This window comes from Malaclemys terrapin, chromosome 1 (genome assembly GCF_027887155.1).
Source record: "Malaclemys terrapin pileata isolate rMalTer1 chromosome 1, rMalTer1.hap1, whole genome shotgun sequence".
In the NCBI taxonomy this organism is placed as follows: Eukaryota; Metazoa; Chordata; order Testudines; family Emydidae; genus Malaclemys; species Malaclemys terrapin.
The window spans coordinates 85,372,804-85,390,592 of NC_071505.1; the positions used below are offsets into that span (position 1 = coordinate 85,372,804).

General features: G+C 37.9%; 1 protein-coding gene across 2 annotated transcripts in view; it reads right to left on the bottom strand.

The window, feature by feature from the left end:
* ANKS1B (ankyrin repeat and sterile alpha motif domain containing 1B) overlaps positions 1–17,789 on the bottom strand; it is a 758,955-nt gene that overhangs the window by 390,259 nt on the left and 350,907 nt on the right. For both annotated transcript variants that reach the window (XM_054028751.1, XM_054028742.1), the window contains exon 13: positions 16,442–16,610. In XM_054028751.1, the coding sequence (XP_053884726.1) occupies positions 16,442–16,610 (169 nt within the window). The remainder of the gene's footprint in view (positions 1–16,441; positions 16,611–17,789) is intronic.

Genomic DNA, 17,789 nt, shown 5'->3' on the forward strand with positions numbered 1-17,789 from the left:
GGGGAGGGAGCTGCCACGGGGGGGGGGGGGGCACCTCTTCCCATATCTCCCAGCTTTTTAAGAAGCACATTTGTCATACCAGCTCCTGTAGTATCATCAATGTCAATAAATTCTAGAAAATGCTCTCTGACAGTCACCATTGCAGGGACATTTTCACTAGGTTCTATTGTTCTTACAAAATGCACCATTAAAGTCGTTTGTTCTGTATGACTGATATCAGTTGTGCAGTCCAGAATAACAGTAATATATTGCTGACTTCAGATCTGCCACAATCTTCTGTTTGACTTTTGTTGCCTGTACTGTATGATCTCATTTTAGATCAACACTCAATTGAAGGGGACAAATAAACAGGCTGGTAGCAGGGCTGAGTGAGGGAAGATATCAGCGGGTTAGGGTTAGGGTTAGGGTTAGGGTTAAGGGCCTAACTGGCTCCTACTACTTCAGTTGACTACCTGTTCTCCTCAAGTGGGTTCAGGGAAGCAGCAGGAAACAGGAAGCTCCCTGAGAAGCTGGTGTTAATCAGTCCAGGCTTCTGGGGGTGCTAGAGAGGTACATAAGAGGCTCCTCCTCCTCTCTCTCCCTGCAGCTCCTGCTGCTTTCTGTTATTCCCTCTCACCTTTTCTCCTACCTGCATGTTATGTTTCTTGTGCCCTCCTTCCTCCAGCACAGCATTCCACCATCTCTGTGCATCTAGAGCAGAGAGAATACATATGCACCAGCAGCAGACACAATTTTCTACCCTCTGGGTCCTAGTGGCGCCCCCCCGCACAGTCTGGCACCTGAGGCGGCCGCCTCAGTTCGCCTCATGGTAAGGCCAGCCCTGGTACCACCACCCTTGCTAGATATGACAAAGCTGGATACTATTTACTGTTTTAACAATTTGCTTTAAAGGAGTTGATTTTGAAAAAGTATTGCACCCAGTGACCTTAAATCCAAACACCTGTGTTCAGTGTATTTATTTGTGTGGGTTGCATAAGCCTGGAGTGGCACTTGACAACCATGTATCATTTAGAATACAGTGCAGCTGACAGGAAGAATAAAAGAGAAGTATGCCCACTGGAAGAAGCTTATTACTCACCCTATAGTACAACAGAAATTAACTCACTCCCACCAATGTGGTTTTGCTGTGAAGAGTACTAGTGATTTGCCTATCAATTTTTTTAATATGCCTCCAGGTGAAGCAAAGTTGGTATCTATTTCCTTGTTGTTCCCTTTAGACACAAACATTGAATATCCAGAAAGGCAAGTGACAAGCAGAATCCATTAGGAAGCCAGCCTAGGATGCTAATGGCTTTAGTAAAGTAATTACTGAGAACTAGGATAACAGTTACACTTTTCTCCCATATATGACAACATTTTTCTAGATACAAATCAATTTATCAAAAGAAATATATAGTTTAGAGACCTGAAGACTAAATATCAAAAGAAATTGACTTTGTACATCTAATTATTTTGAGCAGTAGCAGGTCTCAGAAAATGCACTGTATTACTGGTTTATTCTAAAACTGTGATCGATCTATCTACTTTATTCCTGGATGATTTATTAATGCTTATATTTTAAATGAATTAAGAAGTGCAAGAGTAACAAGACAGGTCTCATATATATATTTTAAATGAGCAAGAGTGTGTGTGTGTTTTTTTCCCCCAAGGAGCCAGCAAGAATATCTCAATCTGTTAAGATTGTTAAGCCTTAAAACAGACTTTCCTATACTCAAATTAGTCATAACTCTCAAACTTACTGAACCACAATGTATTCAATTTAACTGAATTTAAGCTAAACCAGACTCACTTAAATAATTATGATAATCAAATTGGGACAATGCACTAGCTTTCCATACAGATCTGGTTGCTGGAATTTTCCAAAACAGATTTCAACTTAATCAAGAGGATTTCAATCCTGTAGCTGTTTTGTGTGGGTAGATGCCCATGCACCCACCCAAAGCCACATTGTCTTCAATGGGAACCCACGTGGGTGCCGGTGCCCAATAGGCAGAAGAGCTGCCTTCAGGGAGAAATCATGTTCTCAACATGACAAAATATATAATCTATTTCAAGAAGACTATAGAGATACGTTTTTGAAAGATTGTGATTTGGAAATACTCCCTCATAAGGGACAGTGATGTGAGTGCTGGAATTTGGAGATGTGCCCTGGAGGCAGGGGTTGGGAACAGGGCATGGCTGTGTGCAGCAGTTCACCACAGTAACTCTCCAGTTTGTTTTATTACTTTCTCATTTACTACTTTGTTACTTAATGAACCCCAAGATCATTGAAAGACCACCTCCACTAGTAAGTAATGCAAACTGCTCTTTAATGAATGGGGAATGGATGGTATGCCTCTGCACATTCTGTCCATGATCATACAAAACCAATACCACATTCGTATTATCGTCAATTGTTGGCAGTGTACAATTTGGGAAACAAGGACGAAGAAAAACTCTGGATCTTCCTACCAAGATTAGAATTACACTTCCAAAAGATGTCGTCTCCAAAATTAAATCTTTGGGGTAGAGATAATATCTCCCTTTGTGTTTCTTCAGTGCCTATGCATGATGAGGCCCCTAATCCTAATTGGGGTCTTTGTGCATTACTGTAATACAAATTAATAACACTACATGAATACTTCAGTAGTGCTGTAAGTCTCTTAGTTTCACTGCTCTCATTTTCAGTAAGTTTCCAAGTACTGAACAGTCACAAATCAACACTGAGATCTGCAGAAGTAGCACAAGAGAACACCAACAGTAATAGAAAGAAGAATTTGTATTTCAGTGGTTACAACAGCTAGGGTTGCACAAGAAAAAAAATAGTTGGAAAGGGAAAACCAATTTATGGTGGAAAAGAAAACACTGCTTGTGCCCAATGCAGTGGAGAAATTAAAATACTATGACAATGAAAAATTACCCCAATAAACATTAGCTGCTGTCACAATCTGCCAGATGCTAGTCACACAAATTAAAGCTGATTAGGGGAAACTTTAACTGGGGCATCCAATTATTTTTTTAAAGGTAAGGAAAGAAAACATGTAACAATCCTTGTTGGGGCTAGCTGCTTCCATTTTTCTTTTTCTGTTTTCTTCACCCCCACTTTGGAAATATAATCTCACGCGGGATGGCAGGGGAGTTGCGTGGACCCTTCCAAAGCAAAGGCCACAGTTTCTCCTTCCCACCATAAAACCTGGAAGAGTTTGTGGTGTTTTCCCTATGTTCTTACATTTTGTGGATGGGGTTTGCCTCCTTGTAGAGTGATTCTGAGGTGTGGGGTATCCACAAAAGGCAAAGGCCACCTTTTAAAGGATTTCCCCTTGTGGGGGGGTTAGGGGGCAGGAAAAACCAATATAATCCAGAGAGTATTACCTTTCCTTGGGAATCTCTGTGGGTCTGGTGGAGAGGTGATGTGTCCTCTCCTCAAGACTTGGCCAACTCAGTCTCTGCCCACACCTGCTGTATGGATCCCGGCTTTGCAGAACCCATTGTGAAGTCCAAAGATGAGACAGACCAATCATTTTAAAATTAGAGCATGCAAGATCAATGCAAAGAGTGGGAGACACTTTTCACAAAGATCTTAGAGATGTGTTGCAAATGTTAGGCCTCATCATAACACACATCACATTGGTTTTACATATTTTCAGAAAATAAAGCACTTGATATCTCCTGTTATATGTTACAGAACATAAAGACAGAATAAAGTTTACAGGTTTAAATCTAAGAAAAACCTATGGCTACACTCACATTTCTGACTTCTTTTAGTATTTCCATCAAAAAAGTGATGATGTAAAATTATAGCAAAACATAGGAAAAATAAGATTCAACTGAAAATTAATAGGGACCAAACATGTCAATGGTCTGGAAGTTACATTAGGGAATCTAATACACATCAGTACTTGAATAAATATAATCAGACTTGACTCAAGTTTAGAGTCACATTCAAATTTAATACTGAATTTATAAATTCTATCAAAGCAAAATCGCAGCAAAATTGTAATTATTCTAACTCAGCATATATAGGCACATAGATGGCCACAGGATGAACCACAACTAAATCAAAAGACTGGGAAGTTTAGGCTTGATTAAGTATTCTAAAATATCAGAGATCAGAGCATCCTGTGAAAGAGCATATATGAGAGTATCTCATACTGTTTTCAGATGATGACAAATACAATGACGAAAAGAAGCATTCTAGGTCTAGCAGTGGAGCAATGGAGCAAGGTATCAATCATTGAAACACAGCTCTAAACGTACTTGGTACCATAGATGAAGATGGTCTTGATACCATTGATGTTAGAATCCAAGAAATCAATGGGAACGTATGCTCTTGCCTGACTTGCAGGTCCCCTTGTACCATGTATGTTGTCAGTACTGTACAGTGCAGTGGGGCAAAAAGTGGAGCTGAAGGGTCAGCAATGCTGTTATTATCGGTACTGATATAATCAGTATCAGAATAGCAGTCCCAAGGAATACCAAAGAAACTATACTGGAGGTTGATAGTATTGAGAATTAAGTGGAGGTGACAGTATGAGTCAGTACCAGCGCAGCCATAGTCTGCATATACTGTTTCACTGCAAAAGTCTCGGTACCGAGATCTTCAATGGTAACCACACTGAACTGCAAAGTCTCCTTAGATCTCAAATGGTATGGGGAAGCCATCCTATCAAAGAACATAATTGTTGGGGATCTACCTCCAACCTTCTCCAAGCTATGTGCCTTTTTGGCAGAAAGTTTCATATTGGACTTTCTTGAGCTTGGAGCTGAAGTTTTGACTGATGAGGCTTGGGAGCTGGTAGACCTTGTGCTGATAGGAGCACTCCTGCAGAGGGGCATGCCACATACAAGCAGTGATACACACCAGGATCTGATGCCAATCTCATAGATCTGTCCATTGAAAACATTTGAAGGTGGGCTGCCTAGGATTTCAACATCCTTTTTGAAAAGGACACACATATCACACATTTTACCAGGGATGTATAATTTCCCCAAGTAAATGAGCATCTTGTGTCCCCATCATTAACAAACATAGCAGCCTTTCGTGAGGGGCAATATTTCAATCGCTATTCCTACACCTATATAACAAATATAACATTTTCCTAGTCAAAAGGAAACCTCTTATCCTGCCTGATCCAGGCCTGTGAGGAGTATGTAAGCTGGTAACAGCTAACTGGCATCTTGTGGGGTGAGAGAAATAAAAGGCCAGCGAGCAGGTGGAGAGGCCTCATGGACCTCTCTCATGGCCTTTATATAGGTCACAATGGGTGACACCCAAGAAGAATACGTTTAAGATCTGAGCTCAGAAGTACTAGATAGCACTGATCTCTTTATTTGGGGTCAGGAAGCAATATTCCCTTTCATGGAAAACTGGCATGGCTGGCCTGAGTTTGGTAGTTGTCTGTAAAAATTTTCAATGCGAATGGCTCTTATAGTTGGAGCTAGGTTTATTAGCATGCCAGAGTATGCTGGTTCATATGTTAAATAAATTAAGAAATGCAACAGTCACACGACAGGTCTCATATATATTTTCTTCCTGTTTTTCAAAAAGAAACCTATTAAAAAGTTTTGCCAATGGACAAATAACTAACCTAAATCTCTCTTACACTAACTACTAACTGGGGTGGACTATACATAAGAAAAACAAAAGACAGCACTACATAAAGAATGGTCAGCAAGCATCTCCATCTTGAAACTAGAGGTGCTAAGTTACCTTTTATCTTCTCAGTGAGGGGCATGAAGATACTCAGAACACATGCATAGCCACAATGGACACTGCTGGCCAAAAGACTTTGATCTCAGGTGCATGCATACCATAAATGGAATATATATAGATGGACAGTCACTCAAAAGAGAACTTTAGCCTTGACTTTGTAATGTTTTCTGAAAAGTCCTGAAAACACAGAAGTCTGTCTGTGCTTCAAAAAAGGATTAAGCTCGTGCAGGAAAAGTACTATATAGTTTGCCCTGATATCCCACATTATATTAAGCACAGAAGTTGTAGTGAGCTGTTTGACTTAATTTTGGATTCTAATGCTCTATGGCCTTTAAAAAGAAATTCTAAGCTTTTGGTTCACTTATTTAGGTTCATTAAAAATTGTTTCCCCCCTTGGGGTTGACTCATGTACCAATAAAAAAAATGAAAGTCCTCAGTCATATTCATTACCCTTGAAAGGATTCCAGTAAATGGTCATTAAGATGATCAGAGCAGTGTAGCTGAGTTGGGAGAAAGAACAGGAAAGATTTGCTCTCCTCCACAAAAGGACTAAAAGTAAAAGGGAACCGAGAGTAACATGTTTCAGTACTGGTTAGTCTATGTAAAGATAGATGGATATGATTTTTTTCAGGTGGTCAACAGAATAACTCAGAAAGACTACTGAAGTTTTGTGTTAAAAAAAAATTAACAGGTTTTGCCAGTTCTTTCTGCTCCAGTCATCTCACATATGCCACACAAACATAACTGATAAGCAGAAAGCTTTTTAAAAAGTTATAAACAATCTGGCAATGGGAAGAATCAGAAATTCTATCAAAATAAGAATAAGTAGGCAGGATAATTAGAGAAAAATATATATTGAATATAAAATCCATAGAATTTTCTAACTAATAATGGAAGGTTGTTCAAATGTATTCACAACAAACAAGAGGAAAGGGAAATCTGATCTACTCATACCAATAGTGGAGAAATTGAGACTGTTTACTATAAGGTTATTTTTCTCTCTGAGGCTCTTTTATGCCTTTACACTTATTAATAATTGAAAAAAACCCTAATTGTTTTGCAGCTTTCACTCTCGAGGCCCTCACTTCACATTGACAACTCTTCTGGCTGAGGAAATTAAGATGAGGCTCCCTCATTAGGCTTGGTCAATCTTTTTCCCCAAATGGCCACAGGGATTGTAAGAGAACAATGCAAGGCAGGCTGGCTGGCTGGCTGTGGACTGAGTGATCTGTCTCTGCAGTGCTCCCACTCCATGACAACCTAGTTACAGGGCTATTTTACTTCCAGCTTGACAAGAAGAGCAGCAAGTGGAGAGTTGACTGAGACAACAACAGGGAGAAATTTGAGCATTGTACATAGCTACTCAGAATATGGAAATGATTAACAATTGATTCAAGTTTAGGTTTGAACTCAGTTCTCTTATTCTTTTCTTCATTGTAGAAGTTGTGCATTACAGATACATATACAACTGAAGTATTTGCTTGAGAGTCTTATAATAATAATTGTGTCCATATATACGCAGGGCTGGTCTTCACTACCCGCCCGGATCAATGGTAGAAAATCGATCTCTCAGGGATCGATTTATCGCGTCTCGTCAGGACGCAATAATCGATCCCCGAATCGACGCGCGTACTCCACCAGCCCAGGCAGGAGTAAGCGCCGTCGACGGGGGAGCTGCAGCGGTCGATTTGCCGCCATCCTCACAGTGGGGTAAGTCGGATCAGATACGTCGAATTCAGCTACGCTATTCCCGTAGCTGAATTTGCATATCTGAAATCGACCCCACCCCCGTAGTGTAGACATAGCCATAGGCTCTATATAGGTTCTTTTATTGCCCTCTTAACTGTAGTATCTGAGTATCTTCCAGCAGTGCATTGCGCAATGTGAAAGATAAAAAAGCTTGCAATGTTTACTCCTGAGAGAGGACCTGATAACAGTCTTCAAATATGTTAAGGGCTGTTATAAAGAAGGCAGTGATCAGTTGTTCTCCACGTGCACTGAAAGTAGAACAAGAAGTAATGGGCTTAATCTGCAGCAAGGAAGATTTAGGTTAGATATTAGAAAAAGCTTTCTAATTATAAGAATAGTTAAGTGCTGGAATAGGCTTCCATGGGCAGTTGTGGAATCTCCATTATTGGAGGTTTTTAAAAACAGGTTGGACAAACAGCGGTCAGGGATGGGCTACGTTTACTTGGTCCTGCCACAGCGCAGGAGACTGGACTTGATGACTTCTTTAGACCCTTCCAGACGTACATTTCTGTGATTCCATGTGGCCACCATCCGTCACATGTGGTTTATTCTCTTATACTCTCCTCAAGGTAGAAGTGTGTGCAGTGGAGTGTTTTGTTTTGGATTTTTTTACATAATACACACATACAGAGCTATGGTTTATGCTAGAGGAGGCAAGGTCAAAGAAATGCACCTTGCATTTAGAGTGGAAGGTAGTGAGGGTTGTGATGGCTCATCGTTCCTGTGGGAGTTCTTCCACAGTCTTGAGCTGTCCCTGAAAAAGCACCTGCATCATTATATGCTATATATCATTGTCTAATCTGGTCTTTTGCTTTTTGTCCTAGGATGAAGGCCTGGAATTCTATCATGGCACTCTTTCAAAATTAAGAAATGTTCTTCCACTCATTTCATTAGGAGTTTTTACTTGGGTAGCCAACCCTTGATTCCTGATTGACTTGGTTCATGGTAAGTATGAAGAAAAAAGATCAAGCATGCTCGAACATGCAAGTTTGGGTAAAACATAACTACGCTCACATTACTTAAAACATGACTGTGACCTTCACATGGACTACAACTATAGTTGGCGTTAGGGGTGTGATTGAATCAACATACTTGTGTTCGCGCTCATCGAGGTAGCACTCCAAAATTAGAAGTGTCGCTATGGAAGCAAGAACAGCAGTGAGCAGCAGCATGGGCTAGCCACCCCGAGTACAAACCCACCTGAACCCCAGGTGTATATATGCTTGGGGCAGCCACTGCCTGTGCTACCATGACTACGCTACTGTTTTTAGCATACTAGCTCAATGAGCGCTAACGTGAGTGTGTCTACTCGAGCCGGGAATCACACCCCCAGCTCCAACTGTAGGCGAAGCAATGGTCAGAAGGTTCAGGAGTTTGATCTGGGAAAATGTCAAATGTTCATACCAGTTTTTGTTTTATCTACACACCCATCCCTAACTGTGATAAACATATTAGAAACACCGAATGATAGTATACTTTCACTGCTTGAATATGCCTGCTGTAAACCAACCTGTTTTAATACCAGTTTAACAATCAGAACAGATGTATGGATCTGGTCACAAGTATACTCAGTGCAGAGGAATCATGAGCAACTGTTACACAGTTCAGATCACAACAGACTTCATTTAAGTCAGAGATAAGAATATAAGGCATTGACAGAAGGATTTCACCTTATGGGTTTTACTACAAAAGCTAGGTAATAAATTACTATATGACTTTATGTGGGAGACAAATATTAATAGATACTGAAGATTCTTTTGACATTCAAAAATATGGGACTTATAGACCTAAAGGAAGTAACTTTTTAATTAAAATCTACTGCAAAATAATAATACTGCAAAATGCTCCTGCAAAGGCTTAATATATCACCTTAGGAGAGAATTGAATCTTGCAGTTCCAAATGAGCTAACCCTTCTTCACTTATGAGACCAGACTTCCTATTAGATTTTCTTCAGGGATCTTGCAGTCTCTTACTAGACTGAGCTTTGCCTGACATTCTTCTTTGTAAAATTAGATTTAATACTGACCTTAAAAATAATAATATCCTGCTTTGCCAAAAAGATGTTCTTACCAAATTGGAGGATCTGAAGGCAATAATAAGTAATTAAAATGATGAATTTCCATTTGTTAAGTATTACTGTCACAAACATTCTAAGATACCCCACTTTCTCTAATCCTATGGGCTAGACTGTGCCTCTGCTTTACATGCAGGGGGCTGGGTATGAAGCCCATATAAAGAGAGTCCAGGAGTATCTCTTCCCGACCATCTTTACAAAGGACCCTGTTATAAACATAGAGATAAGGGTAACATAGAACAGCTTCCCAGGAGGGATTCTAAATCACTTTATCTGTAAGGGGTTAAGAAGCTCAAATAACCTGGTTGGCACCTGACCAAAAGGACCAATAAGGAAAGAATATACTTTCAAATCTGGGTGGGGGGAGGGGGAGAGGGGAGGTTTTGTTTGGGCTCTCTTTGTTTTGTTCCCTCTCCGGATGGAGAGAGAGACCAGGCAGGTAAAACATCTCCTTAAATCATACCTGAAATGATCCATCTAAGATTACAAAAATTGCAAGTAGGGGCAAGGAAATGCGTTAGATTATCTTTGTAACTTTGAAGCTGAGTCTAGAGGGGAATCCTCTGTGTTTTAAAATCCTTTTATTACCCTGTAAAGTTACATTCCATCCTGATTTTGCAAATGTGATTCTTTTACTTTTTCTTTAAATAAAGTTCTTCCTTTAAGAGCCTGTTTGATTTTCAGTGTCCTATAGACAAAGGATCTGGTCAGTACTCACATTATTCTCAAGCCTCCCCAGGAAAGGGGATGAAGGGGCTTGGGGGGATATTTTGGGGGAATAGGGACTCCAAGTGACCCTTTTCCTGAATTTTTGTGTAAATCATTTGGTGGTGGCAGCAATACTGTCCAAGGACAAGAAAAAGAATTGTACCTTGGGGAAGTTTAACCTAAAATGGTAGAATATAAGATTAGGGGGTCTTTTATGTGGGTCTCACATCTGTACCCCAGAGTTCAGAGTGGGGAGGGAACCCTGACAGGCCCTTAAAAGGGACGTCACAAAGTGTTTGGAGAGTCATTGCCACTCTCTGACGAATGATGCCTGCCTCAGGTAGTGTCTCTCCATAGTGCCCCTCACAATCCGCTACTATCAGGCACAGTTTAGCCCTTTGAGATTAGTGGCTTCTGTGTGAGATTTTGAGAATACTTGGATTTATATGGGCATTCAGTTCATTCTTGGGAATAAATTGTGAGGGAAAGGCACACAGCATTTACAATTTAAAAGGTTCAAGTTAGCATGGCCTGATTGAGGGATTAAAATATCATGGTGTATTGCAGTAAAATGTGGGGTAGAGGAAGTGGGCTACCAGATTAGCCCTAAAGAAAAAAAAGACTAGATTGGGCCTTTTCCTCTTTTTCCTCATCTAGTAAGGAGATTTGGGTTAAGGACTTTGTCTGTTCATTAACTTCAAAAATATTCAGATTCCATCTGGGATGAGGAATGGTTCAGATGTTTTTTATTTTATTTTATTGTTTGAATGCATTTAATGAATGCATAAACAATTTAAAATGTTAATGGTAGAAAAGAGCCCAAATAGTCAGGGCATGTGTCAAGCTAATCTTTTTTTTTAATGGGGGTATTTGAGGAAGGAGATCTTATTTAAAAGGTTCCATTGGGTGTTACCAATTGTTTATATGTTCAATTGTGCTTTTAAAACACCTGTCAAAGATGCCTAGAGCGTAGCATAACATCATTTGGCCTGTATTATGAATCTAAATTAAAAAAACAAAATAACTGGAGATAAATGTAGAAATATAGCCTTCATAAAATCTCCATACAGTTCTCAGGTTAAAAGGAAGTGTACCGTCATGAAAGCATAATAAAGAAGCAAGAAGTACTATAGCTCCATACAGTTTAGTGATTACAGCCAATAAGACTATACAATAATCTATATTAAAAGAAAAGTACTGATTATAATCAACCTGTAACATTACAGTTTATCCTACATAAAACAAACATCCTAAGCAAAGTTAAAGCAACTACAGTATTCAGGTTAAAAGCATTGAACAAGAAGTTTTCAGAAATTCATTATCCAACTCTAATTAATTTTGTATTTCTTCTCTCTAATTTCAAGTACTCGAGACATGCTTAGCATCATTTCAGTTGTATACAAACTTCTGATCATTAGAAAGAATTTGTAGTATGGCAGGGGTAAAACATTTAAGAATACTAATAACTGAAAAATACCATTAAAGTAAATATTTTCTGCTGAGCTTGAATAGACTTGCTATATTCATGAATGCATGTATGCACTTGGTTTGATAAAACATGTCCTTTTTTCAAAACTGAATATGTAAGCTTGTCCTTTTCCTCAGAGGAGACAGAGAGAATTATGATTGCCAGAAAGTGTCCATTGCCTCCCCCCCCACTGGACTAACTCTCTCATTATTTGTTTGGTGCTAGGAGACTTTTGTCCAATGATGTGTAAAAATGGTTAAACATTTCTTTTTATCTGTCTATAGTATTAGACAGATGAAATTTTTTCAAATCAATTATTGCTATCTAAAAAAGACAATTTAACAGCAACAAATTCTTTATCTTTCAGATTTTCTGAAAGAAAGGGTACTCAGAAGATTTTAATAGACTCTTGTGTTTGATTAAGACAGATTTGTCAGAGGAAAAAGATGCTGGGGAAGCCAGCAGCAATCACCAAGTCTGTCACATCTAGTCTATCTACCCATCATAAATTCCAGTTGATGATAGTCCCATAATCCTGTAAACACAGGATTAAATATCTATTTAACTTTTATATCTCAGCAACCCTTTTCATCTCAATCTCCATAGAACAATCTGCATTTCACTTATGGTAGCAGGGTGAGTTATTAAGAGAACAGAGGTCTGATTTTTCCCTGGTTATTCTGAATAAGTGACATTTTTGAGTAGGAAAAAATAAGCAACAAAATATATTATAAGATGTTCTTTGCATTTAAAGTTGAGCTGGATCTTGTTATTGATTATCCCAAAACTTTCTGGTTTAGGAAAAAGTTAATTAGAGTCTCAAAGAATACTTTCCTGTGGAATATTTTCCTTTTTATGACTTGCTAATCAGGTACTAGTTTTTTGTTAAAGATCTGTTATTTTTAGAGGGGGGTATTGAGGTTTCAACAACATGGGTTCTGTTCATCCCAGAGGTACCAGGATGTGTCTAAGGATGGAGAGTTCTTTATTGTGCCATGGAGAGAAGAAGTCACCCTCAAGGGAAGGCAGGAAGTGTTTGCATTGGTGCCCACCATTAGGGTTTTGTCAGGGGAGGGAAGGTGTAAGTTGCAGTTGTGGTAGCCAACAGAGCAAAAACTATCCAAGGGACAAGCTGAATCAGAACATCCCACTGCTGCCAACTCCCGCGATTTTGTCACATGTTTATGATATTTGGAATTTTTCTTAGATCCCAGCTGCTGGAATCACAAGAATGCATGAGAATCTCAGCTTTCATTTAATAAAACTTAAATTTCTAGTTGTCATGGTTGTGGAGAAAACCTTAAAACAAAGTGAGGAAGCAAATAAAAAGAACCAATAAATATCTTTTTGATTATGATTAAAAATTATGATTTTTAAACCAATGTTATGAAGTTTGAGACCTGACTCATGATAATTGAGTGCTTGGAGGTTTTCTGTAAATTGAGGTTGGGAATTTTTTGACAAAATGTTTTTGTTGGACAATGCTGATTCAAAAACAAAACTTCTCATGGAAATGTAACAGTTTTAATTAAAATTTAGTTAGGAAGGGTTTCAGGTCCAGGATAGAATTTCTGGTCAGAGACAGAGAAAGAAAGCCCAAAAAAGCCAATAGCCCAGTGCTTCAGGCACTCAACTGGAATGCCAGATAGACCAGGGACTTAAATTGGGGTCTTTCACATCCCAGGTGAGTGCCCAACCACTGGGATACTGGCTATTCTGGGGGTAGGCTTGCCAGTCTCTCTGTTTTTTCTACAAAAAAATTCAAAAGGTCTCAGTTTTGTTGCAATACGTAATGAAAATAAATGTCAGATTCTTATACAGCAGGTGAGACTAGATGATCACAGTGGACTCTTCTAGCGTTGGAATTTATGATTTTTTTTTAATTAAATGGAATTCTTGTTTTCTTGCCAAACCTAGTTTTCAGTACTGATTTCTGTCACTCATACTACTAATACCCCTGGCCAGCACTATACAGTTCTAACGGCCTTCATCTGTACTGGCTAGCTGCAGGCCCTTCCATTTGAGGGGGAAAGTTTTGGGCTCTTGCATCGACCGATGGCCTACACTTTGTATTACACCTACTTAAGTTAGCATAATCAAAGGCTGAATCTAGCCCTGTCTGTGGGTGTATAAGGCTTTTTAAATATATCAAGAAATAGAAAAATATCAATAGACAGGTGAGTAAACTGTGTGACAGTGAGAGAAAACACCTGCATCCTTATAATAAAATGTACGTTTAGCTGACCATCAAGGTTATTTCTCGTGCTGCATCATTCTAGATGTGCCATACACTAAATCAAAAGCTCATCACCTGCAGTTATAAAAAGCTATTTTTGTGTTTCAGATCAACTGGTGACCAAATGGCCCTGTTAACAATTCATGTAAATTCATCAAAGTGTGAGTTTCCTTAGCAAAGACATAAATTACATGCCATTAGGATTCAGCAAGTGGCATTTGACTGAATCTCTCATTCTGTTACAACTGTTGGTGGAAACGGAAAGAATTTCATTTTCTTACTATTGCTATGAGTTGAGAACAACAAATTCTTAAATTAGTTCTGAAATAGAAAAATATAACAACAAAATATTGGACATGGAACTGTATCAATATTGCATCCTGTAGTATGATGGACCTTCAGTTACAGTAGTTATGATACTTTGGAGTGATAGGCTGATGTGCAACTTCAAAACTAATAGTGTTCCAAATACTGTTGTGCTTTTAAATCTTGGAGTTGTTTGACTCATGCCATTTTTCCTTTAGAAGTCAGTATATTTGTATTATTTAATATTGACAGTTTGATATATATTAATTATATTCCTACATTCCAATATACTTAACTAAACCAAAATGTAATTTTAAGATATGCACTTTTATAAAAGCTAGTAAAGTGAAAGACAGTTTAAACCACAAAGATTTTAAATTATGTATATTAGCAGAGGCAGCTATATGTCTAAAACAAAAGAAGCTTATAAAAATGAGTTATACAATACTCAATTACAATAAGACTTTACAATAAGCACTTCCAATTAATAGGGAAAGTAGATCATTTATCAGAAAGATTTTCCCAATACATTTACATTTCCAAGTATTGTTCTCTTTTTGGTCAGTACAAAGTAAAACAATTTTTAGTTTAACTGAAAGTGTTCCTGATGTAAGAATTTGTGTATGAAATTATTTAAAATTCTACTCCTAGCTCAAGCAGAGTGATGGTGGTAGTTGTTTTTTTAAACCTAAAACACAGTACACTGTTTCAGTTATATTGTTAAACTAACCTGTCAGTATCAGCTACTTTGATATAATATGCACAGAATAGATGTAAGACAAAAATAATTGCATGTTAAGTACACTTCTGAGATAGGGTAGCAGCTGTACATATTAAAAATGGGTTCAACTTTTCACTTAAAGCAAGGATTCAACCCCTTTGTTTTGTATGAAAATATAGTGTAATTTACAACACAATCTGTGAGTAAAGATTCAGTTCCCTAGGGATTTTCAACAGAATTGTTATTTAGTTTATGAGTTAATTGAAACTGATTTAAAAATGGGACCTTTAAATGTCCTGTATCTGACCTTTTTTTTTTTTAACCTCCATTTACTAACAAGTGTCTGGCTTCCTATCTTTCAAACTTTTCTTATTACAACAACTCATTGTCAGCTATCATTAAATGTACATTTGAATGAATTAGGTTGCGATAAAGAAAATTATTAATGATTGTTTGTTCATATCCTTTCCATTATATTAACAACATTCCCCTATTCAAAATGTCTTCACAGTATAATGTGAAACCTTAATCACAGTTTCAGTAACATAAGAAAATATTTAGAATGGATATGTTTTTGTGGGGGAAGCATGAACTCATAATTAGGGTCTTGCAAGGGAGATTAATATGCTGCCTGTAGTGTGATTCCTTATCAGTTAGAAGCAGAAGGATGTTCCTTATGATAACACAGAGTCTGTCACTATCAGTGTAAATGTGCTCTGCGGGCATTGGTGTAGAGTTAAGAAGCATCCCATAACTTGGCATTTCTCTGCTTCTTAGGTTTTGCATTGGGAGGAAGGGCGATCTCACACTTAACCAACCTCAATCCTTTTAAAATAAAGATTTTGTTTAAGGAATAACATTATATATAACAAACCTCTCTACAGTATATTTAAAACAGAATGAAGTATTACTCTATTGCAATAGTAGAAATAAGAAATTTGCCTTCCTTTCACCTTCTTTATTGAGGCAAATTTACCATTTCTAATTCAATTTATGTCCCCTTAACCTAAAGTTCATATTCTGGAACCAGAGTATTCCAATGCAAACAGAAATTGTAAACCTTAAATGTATTTTCCACACATATAATACCAATGCTTCCTGCAATTATGTAAAAAGAATCTAGGCTTATTAAAAACAAAATCCAGGAAAAGCTAATATATTTTAATCATAGTGGTAGGGTTTTGTGAGATCACTTGTAGAGTTGCATGAAAAGTGTCAGACACGGGTTCGCCCTTTCACAGTCAAACTTTCCCCCCACACCCCACCAGTCAAACGTAGATGCTGCATCACTCTTCTTTTGGGAAAAAAAATTCAGTACAAATATTGCCAATTTGTATTCTCTTAAAATTATATGGAACATTACCAAGCTATATTCTATTTTCTCATGAAAACCTTTCCAAGTACAAAACTGAAATCTTGCTCAATTGATTTAGTATCCAATGCCTCTCCTTCCCCTAGCTTCATAAGAAATTATTTGTTTTCTTACCTGAAAGTTCATTCTCTTCAATTGATCCAATGGAAAAATTAGCTGGACTGATTGAAGGACTGGAAGTAAAGCTTGCATATCCAATGGATGAGTTGATTTCAAAATAATCATGGCTGTGATTTAGTCGGTGAAATTCCAGAGAAGATACTATTGATGTTCTCTGTTTGGGCTGAAAAAATAAGAGTGCAAAGTGTAACTAATGTAACCCCAGACATTAGATTATTTCCCGCATCTTCATTATTTGACATTCACCCCCACATAATTGGAGTTCATCTCTTTCTAAAAATTTTATTTAGCCAAAGACAAGACAAGCTGTGGTGACTTAGATCCAACTTTTTCTCCAAAATCTGAACAGCAGTTTTCCATACTTGTCACCTTAATCACAGACTACATTTTTCCTTAGGAAGATAACATGCTTCTACAGGTTTGCCTATATTAATTGTAATCCTTTTTTAAAACACAGAGGTGCACTTCTTTCAGCAGCTAGATAGCTGGCTCTGAACTTTTGCTCTGCAAAACATTTAGATCTATCTCACTGATGTCTAGAAAGTAGCAAACCAGTAATAATAGTAGATAAATTCCACTCAGCATGGTCAGGCAGCCCCTCTGATGTTTATTCATACAGGCAAGGCTGATCTTAATTAGTCAAAGACTCTCAAAGTTCTAAAAGCTTATTTAGAACTAAAGAGACAATGTCAGCTTAAAAGCCATATATTGGAAACACTTATTCCTTCCCCTATTTTCACAATACTCCATATTATTAAAACTGAAAGTACAAAAATGGAGGTGGAGCTTTGGTTAGCCTCTCAACATGCCAGGGTAGCACAGCATATGTAGAGAACATCTGAAGAAAAGAATCTGCTCCTGGTGAGGGCCAGTAGCAGATGATTATCCCTAGGAAACAATGGGTCTTCCTGAGGCCATGTAGCTACTCAGACCCCTTACTTAGCACAAAATGCTAAAGTACAATCTAGCCCAATGAAGTAATTTTCACTTTTGTTTATGGCCCATTTCATTTTGATGTTATTAATATTGAAATGTTTGTATTACAAATACAGAAAACAGAATGTATTTTGCAAAAAAGCAACTGTTTCCACTGGAATGTTAAAAAAAAATCTTGGCTCAGGCTTTGTAAAAGTTTTCTTGTTCAATAGCAAAATTTTGGGCCTAATATTAATTGACTGTGTCCTGTTAAAACTGAAAAAGTTGAGTAGGTAAGGACAGGCACCCAGTTGGGACTCGTTTGCAGTCTTTGGAGGGGAATTAACTTCTTTAATAATCCAAAAAATAATTTATGGCTTGCAAGGCTCATTCCTAGGACTACTAATTGCCATGAAGATTTTCATGA